Consider the following 24,087-nt stretch of genomic DNA (forward strand, 5'->3'; position numbering starts at 1 on the left):
GCTGGGGCCCTGCTCAATCCAGTGACATCCCGCTCGATCCGCCGCGGTCCCGATGCGCTCAGGGCCAGCCCCGCGTCGTGCCTCCAGCTCGGATGAGCCGAGGGCTGTTTATTCCCATGTCTTCACCCAGCTGCCCGCCCGGCAGGGAGGCCCTGATCCCTGCACAGCACGTCGCGCTGCCTGTGGCTTCCCTCCGTAACCAGACACTGGTTTTAGAAGGGAGAACAAAAAAAAGACTGAAAAAAACATACCAAAAAAATCCAGGTCTGTCCAGCCTTGAGCTACTTGGAGGTTTTGCTTTTTTCAACTTTTTTTCCATCAGAAAATGCTGATTTGCTAACAGGTTCACACAGTAACCAAAAAAAAAGGCAATCGTTTTGAAGGCAGCTCATTGCTACAGGAAAAACCACACGGAGGACTTAGAAATTGTTTAGACCTAGTTGCAGAACCGTGGCGTGGAAGAGCAGCACCTGAAATTCCCACTGAAAAGGGACGTTCCGCTTTGTTTTTTTAAACTAAAGGCCCCATTTCCGCGTCCTGCTGCCTGGCCGGTGCCCGCGCGGGGACTTCCATCCAGCGCCGGCCGCGGGGTTCGGGCCCCTCCTGCCCAGCCGTCCCCAGGGACCTCTACCGGCCACGCGGCACCGTCAGTGGTGCCGATGGCCACGGGGCGAGCGGGACGGCGGCCACGAGGCCGTTTGAGCTGGAAGAGGCGCCCGCGTTACCAGCGAGAGCCGTAACTGATTCCAAGAGAGGAGAGCTGGGCGCTGCCGCGGCACGCGCAGCGGTCGATAGCTGCACTGAAGCCGGGGCCGGGCTGCGAGGCCCTTGGTTGCGGTTCCCAACGCGGCCCCGCTCGGCGCAGAGGGTGCCCAGCAGCCCATGGAGCGGGAACCGGCCCCGCGAGAGGTCCCGGCACGCAGGAACGGGGGATGCTCCTCACGGGCAGCGCAGACAGAAACCCCCTGCTGCTCCCAGCACCCGCCGGGCACCACCACAATCACCAACCTTCTCCTCCTCTCCTGGCCCCCTTCTCCTGGCTACTCCCATCACACTGATTTGATCCAGAAAATTAAGAAATGAGGAGTGATCGATTCAACAGAGATGTTCAGGATTCATCAAATCAGCTGCCTGGGCTTCCGCGGCACGGCAGGCTTGGGAGGGGGCTCCCACCTTCAGGAAGGGGGTTGCCAGCTGGGAAGGCAGATCCGGGAGATCCCTTTCTCCACACACTCCTGGCAAATCCCTGCTGCCCGGGGCAGAGCTGGGAGCTGGGAAAGCGGCCGCGAATAGAGACACTTCCGCCTGTTGATAAAAAAAAAAGTTTACAAAATGATGAGTGAAAGGCAGTTAATGATGCATAGTACAGTTAGTGCCAGGGAAAACGCTCTAAATTAAAGTCCTCAAATATGAAGAGAATCAACATTTAATAAGACAGTTAATGTATGTTATTTAAATGTCATTTCATTATTAAAAGTGTATATTTTTTGAGGATTAATAAGCATGTAATTGAGGCATCTTTTCTATAGTTAAACCTTGGCAAATATGTTTTTCATAATTAGCCAGTATTTATTTAACATGCAATAACCATCCCATTAAATTTAATGACTTCAATTAATAGGTACAGAGGGGCCTTTTTTAATATCAATAACTTTTCCCAGAGCTGGGTCCTCATGCGGTGCCGGGGCTGGCAGCCCCGGCCACCCGGGAATCGCGATTTCGGAATTGGGATTTCGGCACCACGTCCAGCATTCGGCCTCTGCTCCATGACAGGTAACAGCACCGGGGGCCCCTTCGTCTTCCATCCCCGGGAACCTGGTGATCGGGGGGACGCTGCACCCCATGGATCTCCCGCGCCCTACTAACGGCCCCACTATCCACCTCTCCATTTCCTCCTTATGCCGTTTTAAACATTTGTTCAATGAGAATAAAATTAAACCTTCAGCGGCCGCGTGGCGACGGCAGCAGAACGACGGACGGGCAGCGCGGCGCTGGGCGCGGGACGGCGGGCGGAGGACGGAGGCGCCGCGGGGCTGCCCAGCGCGCAGGTGGGCACCGCGTTCCTTGCTGCGGCGACGCGGCCTCGTCACAGCGCCGAGGGAGCCGAGCGGGTTAAACCGCAGCCTTTCCTGGGGAGCAAACGGGAAGCGCAGGGAGGAACGCGCGGCAAAGCCCTCGGAAACCAATTACGGCTCGGGAGAAGCGAGCGGTGTAAACACAGCAGCTCCCTGCCCCGGGCACTGCCCCCGGAGAGCCCCAAGAGCCGCCGGCCGAGGCCAACACGGACCCCGGAGCGGCCCAAGGCAGCCCGGCCCCCGCGGGGCCCTGCAGCCAGCGGGGCCCTGGGGCCACCTCGCGTGGTGCCAATGGTGTGCGCACACCTGGTGACAACACTGTGCGCACACCCGGCGAGGTCGCCTCATCCCAACAGCGCCGGGAGCTGCCGAGGGACTCGCAGGGGTTGTTTCCAGCCCTGCTCCATTTTTCCAGCGCCTGGAGACAGGACAAGGCCCAGGAGATGCCCAGGCCTTGCAGGTGGAGGTCAGATGGAGGGCGACACGGGTGGCACCCAGGGCAGAGCCCGGCCCCGGCAGCGCCCGCGCAGGACACCGCTCCGGCTCCTCGCGCCCAGCACCCAGGCGGGCCTGCAGGGTGGACGGGCAGGTCCAAGGCAGCCCGAGAAACCTGCGGCCCTCGCGGGTTAACGCGGCGGCCCCGGCGGCGGGGACGCAACCCGGATCCGGCCCCAGAGGGGCCGAGTGGGGCCAGGCGGGACCGGCCCCGGGCCCGGCCGCTGCGGGAGGAAACACAAGGCCGAGGAAACGGCGACGGCGCGGGGCGACAGCGCCACCTCGTGCCGCCTGCCCGGCGGGCGCGGGGCCGCCGCAACGGGCTGCGGGGCCCGGACCGGGACCGGGACCTCCGCGACGGGCTGCGGGGCCGGGACCGGGACCTCCGCGACGGGCTGCGGGACCCGGGACCTCCGCGACGGGCTGCGGGGCCCGGACCGGGACCCGGGACCTCCGCGACGGGCTGCGGGACCCGGGACCTCCGCGACGGGCTGCGGGGCCGGGGCTGGGACCGGCGGAACGGGCTGCGGGGCCGGGACCTGTAGGACCGGGACCACCGCAACGGGCTGCGGGGCCGGGACCCTGGAACGGGCTGCGGGGCGGGATCGGGACCGGCGGAACGGGCTGCGGGGCCGGGACCTGTAGGACCGGGACCCTGGAACGGGCTGCGGGGCCCGGACCGGGAGCCCCGGAACGGGCTGCGGGGCCGGGAGCCCAAAGCAGCGCGCGGCGGGCGCGGGGGAAGCCGCCTGCCAGCCCCCGCCGGCACCGTCCGTGCCCTCCTATCCAGACCGGGCCGGGGTTCTGGTTTCTCTTCAAGCGGCTGCCCTGTGAAATGGTAATAGAATTTCAAATCTAGGGGAAACAGGGAGGGGAAAAGCTGAATATGCAGGGATTAACAATGCGAGCGAGAGACAAAGGAGGAAATTATACCAAAAAATATATAGTCAGAGCTTTGCAGGAATTAATTAAATACAAACATAAAGAGAAAATTAACAGTCTCATGCTTAGGAGGGGGGAGAAAAAAGGATATTTTCTGAGTTTAATTAACCTTTTTTTGCCAAGCACAATAAAGAGGAAGGGGCGGGAGGCGAGCGCAGCCTCCCAATTGCTTTGGCTCTCAGGAGATAATTGTGTGGCGGGTCCAGCGGTCCCACTCCTGGGCCTGGCGGGACTGTTTGCATATAAATAACTCATTTGCGGGGCCTAATTGGGACGTAGGTGGATGAGGAGGGCCCTGGCAGAGCCGGCGGGAGCTGTGGGTCCCCCAGGAGCAGAGGAGGGAGACGTCCCCGCGCGGCGGCACCAGCAGGACTGTGGGGCGTTGGACACCCCGAGCCGAGCGCGGGGTCGATGGTGGCACCGCGGCCGGGTGGCCCCGCTGCCCCTTGGCGGCTCTCAGTGGGTTTTGGGAACACCCCGAGGGCCTCGCTGCCGCCCTCGGGAAGGGCTGCCCCGATCTCCTTAGCTCAAAAGCTTTCCTGTGGTGACACAGAGCTGCTCCCGACACTCAAGCGCCCCACTCTCCACCAGCAGCTCTTGGCGGAGGGAAAACACAGCGTGGGAAGAAGCTCACGAAGGCTCGAGACACTGAGGCCACCCCGACAAACCTGCAGCGGCCCCCAGGGCTGAGCGTCTCACGGGGCTGCCCCGGGCAGGGGAAGGTGCTGCCGAAGGGAAAGGTGCTGCCGGCGCCAAGCGGGGCCTGAGCAGCTCCGGGGCGGCAGCAGGATCCGTGCGGCCGGGAGGCAGCCCTGGATGTCCAGGAGTCTCCTCCTGGCCTCCTCCCGCAGGCCTCTCCCTGCCCACAGGGGGTTGTTCCAGCCCAGCTTCCACCGGCAGCAAGGGAGGATCCCACCATTCCCACCTGGAATCCTTATGGAGCTCCGTACTCATCTCACTCCGTGCACGGCCCTGCAGGTCGTTCATCACTCTGCTCCCAGGCAAGTTAAACTCAACACCAGCGCACGTTTACTTAAACTTGGCTCCCCTTCTGTCCACGAATAAATTGCAAAATTATTCAAGAGTCTTCAGCATAAATTATTCCCAGTATAAGGATTGTTTAAATTGCAAGCTGGGAATATTAGTGTGAAGTGTACAAGGTACGTGGTAAATTAGGTAACCAATTTATGTAATTTATAAATTGAGTTACATAAATTAGCCACATAAGGTATGGCATGAATGTCAAATTGTATATTCAATTGTCACCATAATAGCTCAGCATCAGATGAGCCGGAGGATTAATCCAGACAGCACAAAGTCTGGATATTACAAATAAACATAAATATCTAATTGTATATTAAGTGCACCAACCAGGAAGTTACTGGCATTAATCAAAGGCAAACAATGCCTCAGTTATGCAAGTCAAAAAGGAGGCTGAGAGAGGAGGGCCACTTTTCCTTCTAGTTCGCACAGATGGGCTCAGGTATCTAGTCCTCCAGGAATTTCTTGACTGATGGCAGCCTTTGGAGCACAGGAATTCAGACCTGGGATCTGCAAGGCGTTGTCAGGAAGAGCAGGATCCATATGAGCCACCTCCAGAAGTCCAAGTCCCACTCCCGGAGTAATGGAGTATCTCCACCAACTGTCAGCTGCATGGGGCCTACAGCATCATCAATGGCTTTGCAATTAAGAAGTTCTTAGTGTAATTAAGGGCACCTTCACACTAATTAATTCACAGCACACAGTGCCATGAGTATGGAAGAAAAATCCATGTGGCAAATTAATTTCCCATGCAACTCTGACAGTCTCACCTGCCGTTATTTACTAATCCAAGTTCTTGGGACCAGGAGGAGTTCTAGGGAACCAGAAAGAGGACTAATATTTTTCTCCAAATTAACAGCTAAAGGTGCGTTTCCACCTCTCCTTCTTCACCAGCACCTCCCCTCCATGGACTGTTCTACCCTGTGACTCAGCATGGCCAATACTCAACGCTGGACCTTTCTTTAGACACAAAGAGCTTGGAAGCCTTTGAAGATCCAAGGCTCTTCCCTTGCGGTCCTTGAGCAGTGACCCTTGATATCAGATTCCTGTAAGTTATATATAAGTTATATATACATACCACAAACCTGAGCTAAAGGAAGCCCGGAATAACGGTGCTCAGTTCCACATGAGGAGCCGCCTGCCGCGGCTCCCATCCGCTGCATCCCATCACCTGCAAGCCAGGGAAGCTGTGAGCTGGCAACAGCCAACTGCCAAGGAGTGCAGTGAAAAACCTTCACCACAAAGGAGCTCGCAAAAGAAAAACAGGTAAATAAGGATTACAGGGGCTGTGAAGGCTGTTTCATTGCAGCAGCCCATAAAGAGCAATTTCTCTGCCTTTTGTAGGCTTTCATTTTGGCTGATATGATTTAAACTAAACCTTGAACTGGCATTTCCACCCCCCCCACCCAACTCATTAAGAACCATGGAGCTTGGTTGCAGGAACCATCTAACCTTCCTCAGAAGTTCAAGGACTGCTGAAGGAAAAGGCAAGGAGGAATTAAGAAGCTGCACTCACATTCACTGCTTTATCAAGTGGCAAAAGCTCCAATCTCTCCCTCGGTTCAGCTGCTCGGAGGGGGAGTGCATGGCAGCCCTGGCAGAGTTCCTGTTTACTTGTTTTACGATGTTGTAATGAGGAACCCATTAAATTAATAGCTGTGCTTTATTTTTAATGTTATGTTTAGCTAATCCGGACTTACACTGGCACTCCTCATTCATAGAGAACAAAATTCCAACTCTCCGTGCGGATGGATTCCGTCACTGAGACAATATGGGGATACAGAGGGATGCTCCGGAGGTCGTGGGAAGGAAAACACGGTCCCCTTCGGATGCCTGTGAGGGAGCATCGCTCCAGTCCTTCAGCTGGTGCCCATTCCAGCCACGAGCTCAAGCAGTTCCAAGAGTCCCAGTCACAGCCAGCCTGGGAAGCACCGTTCCGAGATGCAGACCGGCACGGAAGCGTTTCAGGCAATCAGACACAAACAGTTTAGCACCAAACTACAGACAAACACTTCTAACCAGTTTAGAAATAAAATATAACAACAACTTGAAAGACAAATTGAAAAATTCTGCCTGGAAAAGCAGCACACAGCATGAGATCACAGGATTCAGCAGACTATAAAATAGGAAATGAGACTCACTCTTCTCTCCCTACAGCTGCACAAAACCCTCCTACAAAGATTACAGACACGCTTGGCAATTGCCTTCCTCCTCCAGTCTCTCCCGTTGTGGACAAGGCAGAGCTGATGGAAGCCCGAATACACAGAGGATGTTACATAAAGCATCTTGCAAAGCCAAGTGTGAAATATTAACAACAGGAGGCAGCGGGTTGCGTTTTTTTCTGCTAGATCACAAATTTGGGGCTTAGAAAGCCTGAGACGCCCTTGCACACTGGAACCTCAAAGCGCTTGTTGAACATCTCATTTAAAAAGCTACTGAAGCTTACTCAGAAGTTTCTATGACTGTTTCTTCTTTAACTTTGTTGTTTCATTCCTTTTCCTTCCTGTAACGCTAAGAACTTTTGCATAAATAAGAAGTTTGTGTCTGCCATTCATCTGGCCAGTTTCAAAAGAGTTCATACTGCTGAAGCGGGCACTTTGCAAGCCTGTGCTTTCCTGTTAAATTATCACAGTGGTGCACACTGGATGCAAATTTCCAGCTGCATTTGCACACACAATTACCCAATTTGCACACAGAACTGTGGTACCTGGGCAGGCAGAACGGGCACAGTGCTGCTTGGCTGCGTGGAGCACTGGCTGTGAGCTGTATCTGGCATGGGACAGTTTGGGATTGAGTAGGTAAAAAGAAGATCATTATCCAGAAGTACTTCTGGATGCAGCAAAAGCTCCATTTATCCAGCACATAAAGCATCAACGGCAGCACGTTGGCTCTCCCACCCCACCTCAAACTTGCCTTGGAGGAAACGGCTCCAAATTGAGGCTCTACAATAAACTCAGCCCATGTTTATCCCGCCGTCCACGCTGCCCGTTGATGCCAGCTGTGCCAGTGGTTGTGTGAAAAGCCTCCTATTCGACCCCGTCCACCAGGCTCCGGGAACGACGACCTTTGCCACTTTGGGACGTAACTGAGACCTGCTGTCACAGTCCTGCATGGCGCTCAGCACCCACCAAGCAGCCACGGAGAAACAGAAGCAGAGCGGCAGAGTCAGGGTTCCCTCTCTCTTTGAAAGGGTCCCAGGACCAGCGAAGAGGAGGAAGAAAAACAGCATAACCTGTATTAACAGGTAAGAGAAGCTGGGTAACCTGTACGTTTCTTGCTTAACCAGCACCCAAGGCTCTGCAAACTCCACTTCATCCCTGGCAACCTCTTGTCAGCCCCTCTGCTCCTCGTTCTTTCCTAAGCTCAGAAACCACTGAGCAACCACAGCGCTCCAGCACCATCCCCTACCATGGGAGAGGGGCTCCGTGAAGCCCGGGATCCATGGAATCACCACGAGAGCTGCACGGGAGGCCACGATCCCACAGCACGGCAGGACTGAAGAGCTTCCAACTTCACGGCTACACCGTGAATGAACTTCTGTCCTCAGAAACTACTGCAGACCAAGGGCTACACAAGCCAGCGCTGAGGGGATAGGGTGGAAGAGGTGCATTTTCAGCTCATAATCAAGCAGTTCCTCACGTGGAGATACTGGGTGGCCTCAGAGTGCCACTTTGTCCTTGCTGGGCTGCAGAACAGCCGCAGTGCACGTGGCCAGCGTTAGCTGGAGATGTTACATTTATGATTTTATGGCTGAGTTTTTTCCCTCTACCCTCTATCAATTGAGCTCACCGTCTGAACGATCACATCTGTTTATGTTCCACAGACACCTGCATATCTTGAGATGACAGCAACTCTGTGAATGCTGTAATCAGTTATTTCTCAACAGAGGAATTGCCAATTTGGTAAATAAAGCTCATTATAAAAGAACATGGAAATATATTACAGTTGCCTAACAGAGAAAATTGTCCAGTGCCGCCAGATAATCAGTCCTGGCATAACAGTCCCCCCTCAATTTGTGGTGGCTGAAACACTGACACGCAGATGACTTGTGCCAAGGCGACACTGGATGGGGGCAAGGGGAAAACGGGATGGAGATGAAATAGGTATTTTTCTCTTCAGACCAACAATAATTTAATATCTAGTCAGGGATGAACGTTGCTGCTCTGCATCTCTGCGCGCGGTGTCGGGAGTTCAGTGCTCTGCGGTACCTGGTTATCGTGGGCAGATCCCAGGGCTGCTTCGGTGGCTGGAACCGCCTGCCCAGAGCTGCTAGAGAGATCCAAGGGCCCTACGTGTCCTACCTGGGCCGAGGAAACCTGCCCTTCCTCCTCTGGGGCACCACGCTGCACCTGCATGGTGATAAAAGACAGAAATTCTGCAAGATCCGGGGCCAACAAAAATGAGCTGTGGAAAAGGAAACACTGCTTGTGAGGAGGAGGAAGGTTGCGGTATCAGCACCCTGGAGGAAGGAAAGGGATTTTGTCCCTTTAACTAAGATCTGAAGCATAAAGTGGCTGCTCAAAGGAAAGAGACCAAGCAGAACATAACACAGAAAACAGTTCTCTGCCCACCTCATCCATTTTCATAAACACTACATAAAACTCTGACATGACCTCCAAAAAAACATATCTATGTTCATATTCTTCAGAAGCTGTCAGCCCGTCGGAGGGGACACGGGCAGCAAACGCTGCCAGCTGCAGGAGAGGCTTTGCTCACAGAAAGGGAATTAAGTCACCAAAATGGACCTGCTCACCTGGGTTGCTGACAGATCTGCTGCAAACCTTCTCTCTTGCAAGAGGATGAAATGCCAGCCACAAACAGCTGCCCCTGCCCCTTGGCTGCACAAAGAGAGGGCACAAGGCAGGGTGTGGGGCTGAGGAGGGATGGGGCTTTGCAGCAGATAAAGCAGGGGCTGTACACAAGAGCTGGCACCAAGATAGATAATCAGAGCTCTGCATTCGGCAGGAAAAGGTTTTCTTGGTGTGATTCACCAAGACCAGCTCCCTTCAGCCAGCGCCTTGCCCTCTTCCAAGTACTTTAAAGAAGCCAAATTCACTCAACCCGGGACCAAAATGAACACGTTTTGTGATTTATAAACTGTGACTGGAAATATTTCTATTCCTCATACTTGCTGGGAGTTTTTGTTGGCAAGGACAGGAGGCAGAAAGCAGCCACATACAAACTCGCAGGACAGAAGGCATCTCACAGCACACGGTGACCATTAAACACTTTATTGGTTGGGAGGGAACCCTGGAAGGGAAGCAACGGGCCTGCTGGTCCAAGCGATGGGCGCACGCTAGGAACAGCTAATCCTAACAAGCTGGTCAGGGATGTTTCCCAGTACTTCAGGCTCCTGTCTCTGAAGCGCAAGGACACAGACAAAAGCTCTGGAAACTCAAATGGGGACGGGTGAAACCAAAGCCAGTACATGGTGAACCAGGCCTGCGTTAGGAGAGCCTCCAAACTACAAGCTGTGCCAGCAGCACTTGTGGCCAAAAGAATTCTTTATATTGTAACACAATAGGAAGAGGAAGCAGTCGTGTCCCCCTCCCTCAGGACCCTCCTCCCAACTCCAGAAACATCCACCGAGGCCGATACATGCAGGCAACCAGAAGAGGAACCACGTCGTCGTCTTGGACCGCTATGGGCAGAAGGCACCAGTTTGGTCAGCGTCTATCCAGAAGGATGCTGGGGCTTCCGAGGGCATCTGTGGTCCCTGTTTTGTGCTCTTGGATGGCTGCTGCTCTTTACCCAGAATTAACTAATAGCTCCTGGAGAAAAAAAGGAGACAAGGCAAAAGACAGCAAGTTAGATACTCAGCTGCAGACATTAGACTGGCTCTTCGAGAAGTGAAGAAACAGGAGCAGCACTGGCATGGCTCAAAAATTGCAGGACAATCCTCAGAAAGCACCACCAGGTATGGCCGGCTGCAAAACACTGCAATCCCTGCGCTCTCGAGTATCTTGAAGAAGGGAACGTATCACAATATCAGCAGTAGGACTGTTTCCGAGAAGCTCCAGCTCAACCCCTGCCCACGTGCTCTGTTGAGGGACGGTGGGTGGGGGAGAAAGGGAAGGCATTTTAAGTGATTTACAAACTACCACAAGAAATAGAGATCTAATAAAAATACTTTGGACTTCTAAAGAAAAGGAGCGAGAAAAACCAGGAGGATTGAGATGTTTTAGGATGGCAGCTGCAGAGCCCACCAGGGCCTCCTCCTGGTTTTACCTTCTTGCTCTTACCAAACCAGAGCACTCAGTCCAGCGGTGCCACGAGCGCAGAGGGGAGCGCAGCCGCCCCCGGCGCCAGGTCCCTTCCCGGCTCCGGCGCCTCCCGCACAAGCCGGGGTCCTGCTCTCCATCGCGGCAGGACCCGCTGCCGGCAGGACTGCGCGGGGCACCCGGCCAAGGCGCTGCGTCCTCCCCCTGCTCTGCACTGAGCAGCGTGCAGGGCACCTTGCTGGACCAGCTGCAGGAGCAGGGCCACACTGGAGGCCGCGCGTGCTGGCATCACCCAGCTGACTAGCGCTGGGTTTGAGTCACTCCTGCTCCTCGTACACTGGTTTTCCATGGGAGGGAAGCTGCTCCTTGTAAGTGACTCAGAATGGGGACCTCACAAAACGATGACACTGCCAAACCTGGCAATGTCTATGGGAAAACGAGGGGTGTCATTTAGGTTTCCTTTGCAGAGCAGCTCAAATGCACCACAAAACACCATCAAACGCCACCAAACGCCACCAAACACGTCACACCTACCTGACCAGGCCTCCCCAAGGAGAGCCCCATCGCCAACAACAACCGCCCAGAGCATTTGAGGAGAGAGAGAAAATTGCTTGCCAAATCATTTACACAAAGCTTATCCAGAAACCCAACAAATGAACCATCGATGCTGCCCGACCAGCTCTAATTTCCGAGGTAATTTTTCTCATCATTAGTGGCTCAGAAGTTTTGCACAGAGCAATATATTCTGAAGTCTCCAATAGCACTCACATAAATTGTAATGAGGGAAGCAGCAACAGCTCGCAATCAATTTCACAATAATTTGCTGCATTCACACTGTAACACTTCAGTTAAGTGTCAAGGAATCCTACATTTTGTGACAAAGACATTGATGGGGCCACTCAGTGATTAACCCTGATGCAAGAGGTTGTATTTTTTTATGGTAATTAAAAAAAAAAAAAAACATAGCTACACAATTTTATTTTCAAAAAAATACATTTTAAACTTCTTTCAGGGGAAAGAAAACCCAGCAGGCGGTGCTTAACTTGGATCAGTTCTCTCCAGCCTAAGCTGTGCACACCGGGGAGGCACCAAGCTGAGGGCTCACGAACATCCCTGTGTGAAAACCCGGCCTCCATCCCACTTTGTCCTAAAACTACTAACCTAAGGACAACTAGACTTTGCCCTTTGGAAGCCGAGGGGCTGCCAGACGGGCCGGACACCCATTTCCTGCCGCGCAGCTCACACCAGGGCAGCTTTAATGCCCCAAGGATGCGAGCGGCGAGAGCATCAGCCAGCGCAGATTGCTCTGAATCGGTCTGATACAATTTCACCCAAGACCAACCTGTGCTGCCCTGAGCGACTCAAATATTTATTTCCCCTTCCCGCTTTGCGAAGGGCACGTGGTGCACGTGGAGTTTATAGTTACAGGGCTGGCGTTCTCGGGACCCAAAGCACTCTGCACACAACTAACTGCAGAGGGACGACCTTGCAGCCGCGGCAGCCCCTTCTGCTCACGCGTCCATCCAGCTCTCGCACCGCTTGCCGAAGCGGCGGCGCCGCGCGGGGCAGCTCTGCAGGTCCCTTGTCACACCTACATGGACAGGCTCATTCAAACACACATGGATTGTTTTCATCTTTTCAGGCCACCAGCTAATAAACCCGTGGCCATCTACCTACAAGCACAGCGGCATCTGCCTCAGGCCTCACACGGTGGGTAACAGTGTGCAAGGGGCCTGCATTGCTGGGACTAAAGCGATTCTTCGCTAAGCCAACTCCTTGCACAAATGCACCGCAGTCATGCAGACAGAGCTGAAGTTACCTCTTGGTTCCTTTCCAATCTGGAGTCCTCCCTGCAGGGCTCTCTCAGGCTGCTGCGATACCCTGAGCAGAACCAGCCAGGAAAGGAAACTCTACAACGTGCTCTGATGGTTGTGGATGCATCCAACAAGACAGACATGCAACAAGCCCAGCTTGCCACATCGAGCCCTTCCCCACTGACTGAGCTGAAGTTCAACCCAAAGTCTGGTGACCCATCACAAAGCTCCTGGCCCCCAGCTGGTGCGAGCTGCTGTCCTGGCTGCTGTCCCAGCACAAGCGCTCGGGCAGCCCTGAGGGGACAGTGCCCTTGTCCTTGCCCAGGCAGGACAGAGCCCCTATATTGCCCCTACCAATATAAGGACAGTGGTATCTATAAAGAGCAGGTTCCAGGAGCTCCAATCCAGCTCCTCTCCATCCAAAACAGCCCTTCTCCCCGATGGCAGAACCAAGGTTTGGTGTCAGCCCCGGGGCCGCCCGTCTCTCCACAAGGTTTCCAGTGCTCCTCCCCACCCTGTGCATCCCCTGTCAGCCTGTGTCTGCCCACAGGGGCTCGGGGCCACCCTGGAGCCCGCAGCCTCCTCTCCTCCTGCTCACAGCCCATGCAGGCATCTTCCCCTTGAAAACCCAGGCCCTGCAGAACTTCCCTTGCCGCAGATGCTGCTTGCCAAGCAAGACGTGTTTGTTCGAAGAGTGTTTAGCCCCACAGAGGCCAACCCAGCACGTGCCCCTCAGCACAAGGCTCTAATCGTCCCTTCAGGCACCCGAGCACACAGGTACTGTGCAGCTACAAGGGAGTCCAAAAGCAGCTCCCTGTGATGAACAACTTGTTGGATCCAGAGTGTCAGTGACAAAGCAGAAATTAATGCCCATAGCTCCCGCCTTGTGCACAGAACTGGGTTTTATCATGGCTCTTTCTCCTTTTATTTTCCTCACCACCACACACGCTACCTGCTCGCACGCCGCAGACTTCAGCAACGCAACTGCACAACTTCTCACCTCTGTTGGTCTGGAAAGAGGCACCAACAAAAGGCAAAACCTCCTGCCCAGCCCTAAGATGGGTGTCCAAGGCCTTGCTCCTGGCTAAGGTATTTGTTGTGGGCTTATTAGCACTCCAGACCACTGCAAGGGACATTTAAGTCACTTTGGTTTGATGTATGCTGTAGGTATTTTTTGGTTATGTGCAATTTGTTCTGTTACATCCAGGGTATTGGCTATTTTGTGGAGCAGCTGTGCTGACTAATGGATCACAGCACTTCTGTGCCATATAGTTATTGCACTGAAAAGCCTCTCCGTCTCTCTCATCCTTCAGGAGTCCAAGAGTTGCTGTCCTTGGGTTCGGAATAAGAAGGGGCAGGAGCATGCCTGGCGGCAGCAAAGAAAAACATTAATTCCAAACGCTATGAAGAGAGTTTTGTTTTCCCTCTTTTGCGGACTGGTGTTAGTGGCTTCGCAAAGCAGAGGGTTCACCCGGTGACTTCTTGGCTGCTTCCCCAGATGGGGCCTGCCCCACACGCCCCACAAGACGTGGGATGAAGAGGAGGCAACAGAGCTTCCTCCCTCGCCGCTCGGGGCTGACGCACCGCGGGCTTTGCTTTGCCTCGATACCCCCTGGCTCTGCACGACCGGGATATGAAGCAAGTTCCCAGCCGGACTAATTCCTACCTGTCCCAGCCCCTCCGGCTGGGGGCCCCGTCTCCCCATCTCTCTGGATGTGCCCCAGGAAGGTGCAGGACCAGGGGGGCAAGCCCTGCTCTGCAAAGGGTCGCTGCTGAAAGGATGCCTGCTAATTAATCAGCATTCACACTGTGGACGTTTTGCTGTTCAATCAATGTTAATTGCATTTAATCTTGCCCCTGCCATTAAGGGAAGCCACCAGGCCAGGCTGATGGTGCTGGTCCCTGCCATGCAGATTCCACACGTGTTTGGGAGGAGAGGCAGGACGGGTAAAGGAGGGGAAGCAGAGAAAATAACCCTTCCTGCCCCTTCTGCATCACCGCTCCGTTTCCTCGGCACCGTCTCATATTTAAACAACTTTTGCTCCCTAGCAAAATCACGGAGGACTCAAAGGACAGAAGGCAGGCGTGGAGCCCTGCTCCGTGGGTACCCCTGCAGAGCAACAACAAAAACAACCTCTAAAACCCTCTGACAACCCCTTAAACAATCCCTGACCAAATCCTCCCTGTCACTCAGCACACGTTTGAAACCCGAATTTCCAAAGGAAACACTGGGGCATCCGCCAGCTCTCTGGCTTTGATCTGGGGACTGCGGCACTATCTGCAGGGCCACCTGTTTGGCAGAGCGGAGCCTTCCCGTGGTGTCAGCAGGAGCCAGCCTGGGGCCACGGGGCAGCTCGTGCAGCCCATGAAGCCCACGGGGGCAGGTTCCCCCACTGTCGCCTTCCTTCCTCGGGAAGGGACCCTTTCCAGACCGGGATCAAGAACGATACCAGAGCCCGGGCACCATCTGCCTTGCCCCAGGGCACCGCACAGCACTTGTTCAAAGCCAGCACTGCAGTTTATCCCAGATTTCCCTTCTCCCTCGGAAAACTGGTCCCGTTGCCTCTCACCATGTATAGAGCACAGAGCACAAGTGCCGTGAAGGACCGGCTGAGTTTTAAGTGGTTTGAAATGGCTCCACTAGACGTGGTCAAGACTGCTGTAAAATCACTTCCCATTAGGACTGTGACCCTCTCTTTACAGCCAACATAATGATTTTAGCTCAGGGGAAGATAATTATCTCCCGCTATCTCTACACATCAGAAAGCATAAACTGCAAACAGCAGCGACAACCCCGCACCTTTCCGAGGCATGCAAAGGAACAGGGTTAGAAAGGAAAGGCAGATGGTGCAGGAGGCTCCCTATCCCAACTGGAAGCACCCCTTGTGTTGTGCAAACCCCTGCATCAGGCTCCGGGCGGGATAAGGGGACTCAGGAGGGACACGATGTTTCGAAAGCAGAACAACAACTTGTACAAACTCAGCTCCAATTCTGTAAGGATTAAAACGAACTTCACCCAACTGTGAATTACCCTATCCAGAGCCAAAGAGAATGGAAAACTGCTGACTGATGCAACAGAAATTCACGCTTTCAAACCCTAAACCAAAGGCTTCGAGGAGGGGCAGGTGACAGTAACGTGATGCTGGGGGACATCAGCTTCTGGGGGACATCAGCTTCGGTAGCTGCAGAGGTTGTAACTGCTCAAGAGCCAAGGCAAGCACAGAGCAAAGCTAAATGCAAGAGTGTCTGCACATGGAGGAGGCTGCTGCCTGCTCTTATGTCTCCTACTGCTACCTGAGGATGAGGAGTGGGGAATTTAAGGGTGGGGGCATCTCTGAAGGCAGAAGATTTTGGATCAGGTTGTGTAAATGACCTGTTATCTCCTGTCACAAGGAAGAAACAACAAAAACCTGCAATAACCTCCCAGTGTTTTGGATTAAATGGATTATAGAAACGGAAAGGACGCGATGCAAGATGTTATAAAAGCAGAAGCCAGGAGAGTGCAGGAATTTGAATCGAGCTGGCAAGTGATCCCTGCAGACTACCGAGGAAAACTAGCACGGAGAAGGAACGGAAAAAGGATCCTGTAACAGCAGTGACTGATGAGCACTGCTGCCCAGGTGAGTGAATTCCGAGCGCCAGACTGCTGCCTAAATCTGCTCCAGTCCAAAAACAAAAGAGCAAATCCTGTTGTTAAAAGCAGTGGAAGCGCAGGGGCTCCTGTGCATCCTCCAGACCGACGCTTGTGACTTCAATTACTCCTGGAACGTGGGATTCGGTGCAGGGATTACTAGCAGCATCCTTCTTACAAGCATCACTCGTCAGTCAAATTACACTTCACTGCATGTCACTAACATACACACACACAAAAGCAAACTAGATGAAGGCAGCAGGACAAAAATTTAGAGATCCGTCGAGAAAATCTCCCAAGGTCAACCCAGAAAAATAAGTTGTGAACAGCAACTTCTAGAACGTTTCTAATTCCACAGCACATTAAAGCTTCATGTGCCCTTGACATGCTACACCTCTGGTGCTGGTGGCTCTGCAAGGGTCTGGGACCAAGGCACGGTGTCGTGTGAAGCAGTGTCATCAGAGCAGGTGGGGAAGGAAAACAAACGAAAGAAATTAAAAATAAAGAGTGAAAGCAACCCTGCTGTCCTCTGAACTACTACGGAGCTCAACTGGCTTTACTTGTTGGACAGTTCACATTTTCATTAGGTTGCTGCTATTCGGCAGCCAGTCATGTTATTTGCGTGCCGGCCATATTCATCTCGCCCTCCCAGGTGCGCACGTTGCTCTCCTTTTCTTCTGGAGAAAAGGTAAAATCCAGCAATGATAGAGCAGGGGCAGTCTGCAAATTCACATCTCTATTTACAGGTAAGTGCAGGATACGACCACTACCTGCTTTTGCAGGGATCACAGTGAAGAGCCTATAGGTAAATTAAGAATATTTTTCTTTGGGAAACAACTTCAATCATGCAAATTCCAAAGCTGAAGTTAAAATGCCTAAGAGCAGAATCAGTCCCTTTGACTTGGTTCTGCTCTTGTGTCAGGAGAGAGATCTGCTTCTCTCTCTCTCTAAATGCATCTTTTACGAACAGGACCCAAGGAGGAACATTTACCTGCAGCTTTTAAAAATACATGAGAGCAGAAAAGCAAGCAATATTTTATAAATGTGCCATTTGTTTGTCTTACTGACACCACTTAAGTGGAAGCTGTTTGGGTTTTTTTTTGGTTTTGTTTTGGATGTGACAAATGATGCTGGTCCTCTCTCGTAATTTCCCTCCCTGAGCAGAATGTCTGTTCCCAACAGATACCAGCATGGCTGCTTAGGTGCCCATTTATCTGCTAGAAAAGTGTTGTTGATTTGGAACCAACTCATCCTAAAACGGTAGCCCCAGGCGCGGAGAGAGGAAAGGGAGGTGTGACAAGCTGGGAACCCTGCACGGGTTCTGCAAAAGGCACCGCCTGTAGCCTTGGCTACAGTCTTCTCCCTCTCCCAGACTGCTCATTCCCAGTGTCACTCAACACCTCCTTAGACTCCTCCCCAACATTCCCATCAATCTTACTTCTTACCTGCAACGTGGGCAAACAAAGCAAGCCCAAAGCCAAGGCTGATGCCCACGGTCTGCGCCAGAGCACAGGAGCTTCCAGTGCCCAACCTGAGCCGATGCTCGTAGCTCCAAATAGACTACATGACAAGAGCTGCTCTGGGTCCAACGTGGGTCCAACTGCAGCATGGGCTCCTCCCGGAGGGACACTGCCCCTGAGCAACAGCTGTACCCCAACAGCCCGCCCCAGTTTATGGGGTACAGCCCCCATGGGGGCACGCAGGGAAGCGAGAGCCTTCCAAGTGCCTTAGGCAAGAGCTACATGCATGGGAAGAGCTTTAAAAGTCATGTTTGATGTTAAAAGGGTTGTTAAAATCCAAAGTAAATTAGTGGCGTGAACATTAAGATTAGGAACTGTCCATTTCAAAACTTCTATTTTTTCCCCCACTTGTAGAGTCTTATGAAAACAATGAAATTGCAAAAGAAAGACACGTAGCAAGGGAGAGACAGGGTATCAACGCATCTAGCTGTGCAAGGTATCTGTCTGCATGGTGTGACTCAGGCCTGAGACCTACATGCAGAAAGATTTGAGTTCCCAGAAAGACTTTTGTTGCTCAGGCTGCTGCCGCCTCTCCCAACTACCTGCCTCCCGCTTGCCCAGTGGGGATGGATCTGCAGAGCCACCAAGGCTCTGTCCAAAGGCTTTGGAGCGGGACGCGCCGGGACGCAAACACGGCCACACGTGGCAGCACGGCCACGCGCAGGGCACCGGCTTGCCCAAGAGCTCTTCCATTTGTCCCCCTCTGCTTGGACAGCATCAGACCAGAGCCAACGCGCTCCCCTTTCATCCACGCCGCGGTGGCCAGCTCTCCAGAGCTGCCCATCATTTCCTTATCAAGCAGCAAAAACGCGGGCTCGCTCGAGACACAGCTCGGCCTTGCTGAGATTTCACTCTCTCAGTGGGTTGTAAATGCCCCTATAATGTTGCCTTTTTTAATCTTGTGTTATTATTCCCCGCAGCTGCCATTCAGTGTGCAGAGAATGGAGCGCCGGGGCTTTCAGGGCCCGCACAAAGGCTCGGCGCGCTCGCCAGCGGCTGCACAAACAGCCCCGCCGCTGCCTGGCTTTATTGGAGACGTCCGCGTGGCGGGAGCGCGAGCGCACGCGCCCGGCGCTGGCTTTGCAAAGCCGCCAGCCGCCGCGGGAGCGACGCGCGGGCTGCGAGGCCGGCGCTGCCTCCACGTGGGACACGGGACACGGCAGCAGAGGGTCCTGTCGAGGGCTCTGTGCAGAGCGGGGTCCCCCGGCAAGCCCGCGGGTCTGCCCTGCGCCAAGGGGGCCGCCGGCCACAGGGAAGCCGGGTGCTGAATGCGGGAGTGAGGAAAACGCTGGAGCTTCAGCTCCTCAAGCCATGGGCTTGCAACAAAGCTTCTGTTCAATGCCAGGGACACCTCGAGCCTCGGCATTGGCAAAGAAAGTTTAAAAAGTGGAACCAGTTTAAAAAAATGCGTAAATGGGAACGCAAAAGATGTGAAAGCGGAGCCCTCTTGCAACTCTGGCAGACGGCTGCTTCGGTGCTTGGTTACTGCTTGCAGGGGATGCTGCAGATGTGCAGACCCTCATGCAGCTGTAGATGGTCTCGCACAAGGAAGTGAGCAGTGCTGCCCGCTCCTCGCCTGCTGAGAGCCCAGGACACGGGGCAGAAACTCCCCCAAACCCACAAAGTGACTTGTCAATTGTTTAGAAGTGCACTGGGGTCACTCCAGCTGCCTTCTTTCAAACACCTGAGTCATAATCTTTGTTCCTATCACTAGACAGAAGAGCTAGATTTTTTTTTTTCAAAAATCATTATTAAAAGAAAACCCATAACTAAGGCTTTCACGTACTTGTAAAACTTCAGAAACAACTCCACAAAAGTAGGGCAACAGAAAACATGCCAAATACTTCAAGACTTGGCAACGCTGAGCGCTGCCGGTATCTCGGTGGCAGGAGGAATGTCTGTCTTTCAGCCAATGTTTCTGAGTAAGAATTTCTAATCCCAGCAGCCCGCATACATGGAACACACCTATATTGTCCGTGCTCTGGGAAGAGATCTTGGTATTTTGCAGAAAACCACATCCAAGTCTCCCCTGAATATCAGCATAAGGCAGAAAAAAAAAAAAAAGAATTAAAAAAAGGGATCTTAAAATACAAAGTCAGGCACTTTCTTCAGTGACAGCTGAAGTCAGCAGGGGCGAGGCCGTGGAGGAATGAGCATGGGTCGAGTCGCTGCATGTTGAGTAATCGGGATGCAGCTTCCAGCTTTCCTGAATGCTCCTCCCTTTCCAACTACAACTGCCCGTCCCGGCTCAGCAGCCAGCCTGTCCCACTCCTCCTGTGAGCCAAGGAGAGAGGGATCTTCAGCTTGAGGAAACTGAGGCTTGAGCCACCTTAAAAAACTATATTAATTTAAAAAAGAGGTGCATGATTTCACAGCCTCGTGCACCTGGAGAGAGAAACTGCAACCCACTCGCTGAGCTCCAGCTTTAGGGATAACCGAGTTGGTTTAGAGAGATGAGCTCCCGTTCTCTGTGGATAGAGTAATAGGATTGCAATGTTTTCTTCCAAAAAAAAGAGTAATGAGGTGCCCAGAAAGCCTGCAGCACTCAGAGAAACAGATGCTGTTAGACCCTTCACAGGCCAAAGACATATTAAGAGGAACAAAAGCAGCATAACGGGATCTATCAGCAGCCCTGCAAGGGCTGGGAGCAGAGAGCTGAGGCGGGGACATGACACCTGCCTGCGTTAGGACACTGCTATTATTATTATTATTATTAGGGCACTGCCTTCCAAATTCCCCGCAGCCCAAGTGTCCACACGGCTCTGAAGCAAGACAGGCAGGTGAATCTGAACTCCCATCAGCTGTCTGCAAAGCTGCTACAAACACCTTGCTTTTCAGTGACATCCCTCATCCGCAGCATTTCCTCGACATCCGTTCAATCTCAGCACTCCAAACCACAGAAGTAATATCTGCCCAGGCAGAGCCTGGCGGATAAAAACAAGTTAAACAACTGTTCAAGGGCACGCAAGGACTGCAAGGCAGAGGCACACGCTGCTATGAGCGGGTAGCTCTTGCCTTTCGAGCGGCGAACACGACTACAACTGCTTAGCCAGGTGCGGAGCCTGCTGGGATCAACAGAGCTTCAGTGAGCAGCGGTTCTTGATGCTGTTTCATCGGCGCTAAAACACACGAGAAAAATAAATAAATAAGTCAAGCCTTTATAGCAACGCTCATTTGAACAGATGCAAATAGGGATGGGGGATTCTGCATCTGGGCTAAGTTACTGCAATCTCTACAGCCTGTTTGTGTCTCAGTTGTTAAATTACGAACATGCCATCAACAGCTCAAGCCTCTCCGAGGGGCAGAGATTAACTGGGAACTGGGAACACAGAAATGCTGCTGGTCTCTCACGCCAGTGAGATCGGTGTCACGATGAGCGGGGGGCACTTGGGAACAACGGTGAGCACTGCCACCGGCCAGGAGACACAAAGATGGAAAACGGGGGGATGCGAAGGCAGGACTATCAGGAATGGGTTCACATCCACTCTGCACAGACTTTTATCTGCTGCGCGGATACCTGGAGAGCTGAAAGCGGCACTTCTGCCCGAGCAGTAACACAAAAAGGAGTTTCTGTGACAGCCCCACCAAAGCAGCATTTCGCCATCTCAGAAAGCGTGAGGTCAACCCCCGGTTTCTTTCCTCAGTTTTACCCTCCCTGGAATTCTGGTTTTATAACATGCAATATGTCTTACAATCCTTACAATCCCCAATCCACCATTTGTGCAGCACACACAGGACCCGCTCTTTCCCACGGGCAGCGACGGCTGTGGAGGCCCGGGCAGCACCGCGGGTGCTCAGGGCTGGCAGGCGGGAATGCTGCATCCCGAGCCGCGCCACGGAACACAGCCGAAGCATCCGAGCTGCGCCACGGCCAGCAGCCATGGAAACCATGCGAATTCTGACGTTTCTGGCTATTCACACGGATTTGTGTAGCTTCTCCAAAAGTCTTTCAAAACCTCAGCTCTGCTCTTGCCGCAAAGAACAGTGACAACATCCCCGGCGGGCTGAGCTCGTAAATGGGCAGATTGAGCAAGAGGAACAGACCGGACTTTGTTACCCTTCCCTCCCACTTGCTGCAAGTTTCTGAGGAAATCTCCTGAACACAAGAAGTCCCTATGTACCCGCTTATCGTATGGCTAGAAAAAAGAAAAGAGGGTGGGGAGGAAGGAGAGGGAGGGCAAAAAAAAACCTCAGACCAACACTTGCTTCCATCAGACCCATGGTATTTTACAGGCTTTTACAGGGGCAGGTGCTTAGAGGTTCCTCTGGTGGGGAAGGTGCTGCAGAGCATCCCCAGAGCATCCCCATGTGTAGTAATGAGCACAACGCTGGCCAGGAGCCCTTCGCCCTTCGGCCTAACCCACCAAGTGGAAAAGCATCTCCAGGAGCGCTGCTTGTGCCTGCCTGGCACTGCAGACACGCTCCGGAGAGCACAGCCCACGGAAGCGGTCTCCCATGGCACAAGCAGTTTCTACGCAGCAAGCTCTGCATATAGGACTGTTCCTTCATCCCTCATCAATAATAAACATTCAGAAATTGTGCTTAAAGCCATTTTTATATGCAAGGGTTAAACTGAGGTTCATAGGCTTGTAGCTCTCAGAGGGTCAGATCTTTACAGCCCAGGCACTGTGGGAAAGAAGCTTCTCCAATAGGTTCACTTACGCTATCGTTTTCTAACAAATTTAGTGCTGTTTTCCATTATTTATGGAAATAGGATGGACAAGTTTAGTCTAGCAGAACTGAAACTTAAAAAAAAAAAAAGTCATGCTGAGAAGCCCCGAGTAATTCAGCGAGAAAAGTGCTACACACATTGCCAAATGGTTGATCATAAATAAGGGAATGAGCTGTTCTCTTTAATCAACTAGAATAAACCTAGAAGTAATAGATTTGCAATCATATTTACTGTAGTATTTACTCTAATAAAACTTCCATAAATCTAATAGCAATAGATGTAAGTGGCATCAAGGAAAAAAACTGAAACATTTCACACAGTTCAGGAAATGGAAGATGCTGCAGAACTGCCTTCCCAGGAGAGCTCCAGGCCGATGCTGACTCCCTTCTCCCCGAGGTGAAGCTGCACAGAAACCTGCAGTGCTAAAGGACCCCAAAGCAGCTCGTTCTAGTGCCCTTTCTTGCAGCTCTTGCAAAGTTGTGGCTTCCTTTGTCCACTGTTCTCCTCTCCATAGCAGGACTTCCATTACCCATATCTTTGATTTCAGAGCCCAGCCAGTTACAACCCAGCAGTTCTAACAAGCCCAGACCCGGAGAAAAGTTTAACTCAGTTCAGTCCTCTTGGAATTAAATTTCAAGCAGCTACAGCAGAGACAAAACCCAGCTTATCCAGAGTAATCCATTCTTCAGGCTTGTTTAAGCGTGGTCACTCACCGAGGAGAGCCTGGCAGCCGTGTGCGCAGGCTGCAGCCGCCGGGAGCTGCTCCGAGACGGATCCCCATCACACGTCAGCCGAGATGGACTGCACCCTTCAGCTGCCCGATGGAAAGATCAAGCTGCCAGATAGGCTCTCTTCCTTGCTGGAGACGCTGATCTTTTATCAACGGGAAAAGCCAATTAAAGTTGATAAAGACACATTTGCTGCTGATTTTTCCTTACTGCCCACTGCTCAGTGCTAGAATAATGGATAATGTTCTGCCTGTGGGTGTATTTTCTAAGATCTGTCAGTTCTGACAGCATTCTGGCACCTGGATAACTCAAGATTTATACCAAGGGTCCAGGAATGCACCATTTCTCTGTAGCTGATGGGTACATTTTTCAGCAGGGCTTCCCTAATTAAAGCGCTAGAAAGAGATGGGATCAGATTGATAGGTTTGCAGTCAAATATTTTACACTCACTTTGATGAAATATAAATCACTTTTCAGAACTTCTTGAACACGTGAGAAAAACGTAAGAAACTACAGCAATGTGTCCAAAATACCATCGTATGGATACTTATTTCCAATTCCACCTCTGTCCCTATGGACGACTGGGCGGCGAGAACCTCATGGAGTTCAACAAGGGCACGCGCAGGGTCCTGCACCTGGGGAGGAATAACCCTGGACACCAGGACAGGCTGGGGACCGACCTGCTGGAGAGCAGCTCTGCAGAGAGGGACCTGGGCATCGTGGTGGATGAGAACTTGACCATGAGGCAGCAGTGTGCCCTGGTGGCCAAGAAGGCCAACGGGATCCTGGGGTGCATTAAGAAGAGCATCTATAACAGGTCAAGAGAGGTGATCATCCCCCTATACACAGCCCTGGGGAGGCCACATCTGGAGACTGTGTCCAGTTCTGGGCTGCCCAGGACAAGAGGGATGTGGAGCTGCTGGAGAGAGTYCAGCRCARGGCTRYSAG

General features: G+C 52.8%; 1 protein-coding gene across 3 annotated transcripts in view; it reads right to left on the minus strand.

The window, feature by feature from the left end:
* Positions 1–10,188: 10,188 nt before the first annotated feature.
* The window catches only part of CHCHD6 (coiled-coil-helix-coiled-coil-helix domain containing 6), a 95,741-nt gene continuing 81,842 nt past the window's right edge, over positions 10,189–24,087 (minus strand). For all 3 annotated transcript variants that reach the window (XM_026052495.1, XM_026052494.1, XM_026052496.1), the window contains one exon: positions 10,189–10,324. In XM_026052495.1, the coding sequence (XP_025908280.1) occupies positions 10,301–10,324 (24 nt within the window). In that variant the 3' untranslated portion in view covers positions 10,189–10,300. The remainder of the gene's footprint in view (positions 10,325–24,087) is intronic.

Source organism: Nothoprocta perdicaria, unplaced genomic scaffold, assembly GCF_003342845.1.
Source record: "Nothoprocta perdicaria isolate Ctin4 unplaced genomic scaffold, notPer1 scaffold_9, whole genome shotgun sequence".
Classification (NCBI taxonomy): Eukaryota; Metazoa; Chordata; class Aves; order Tinamiformes; family Tinamidae; genus Nothoprocta; species Nothoprocta perdicaria.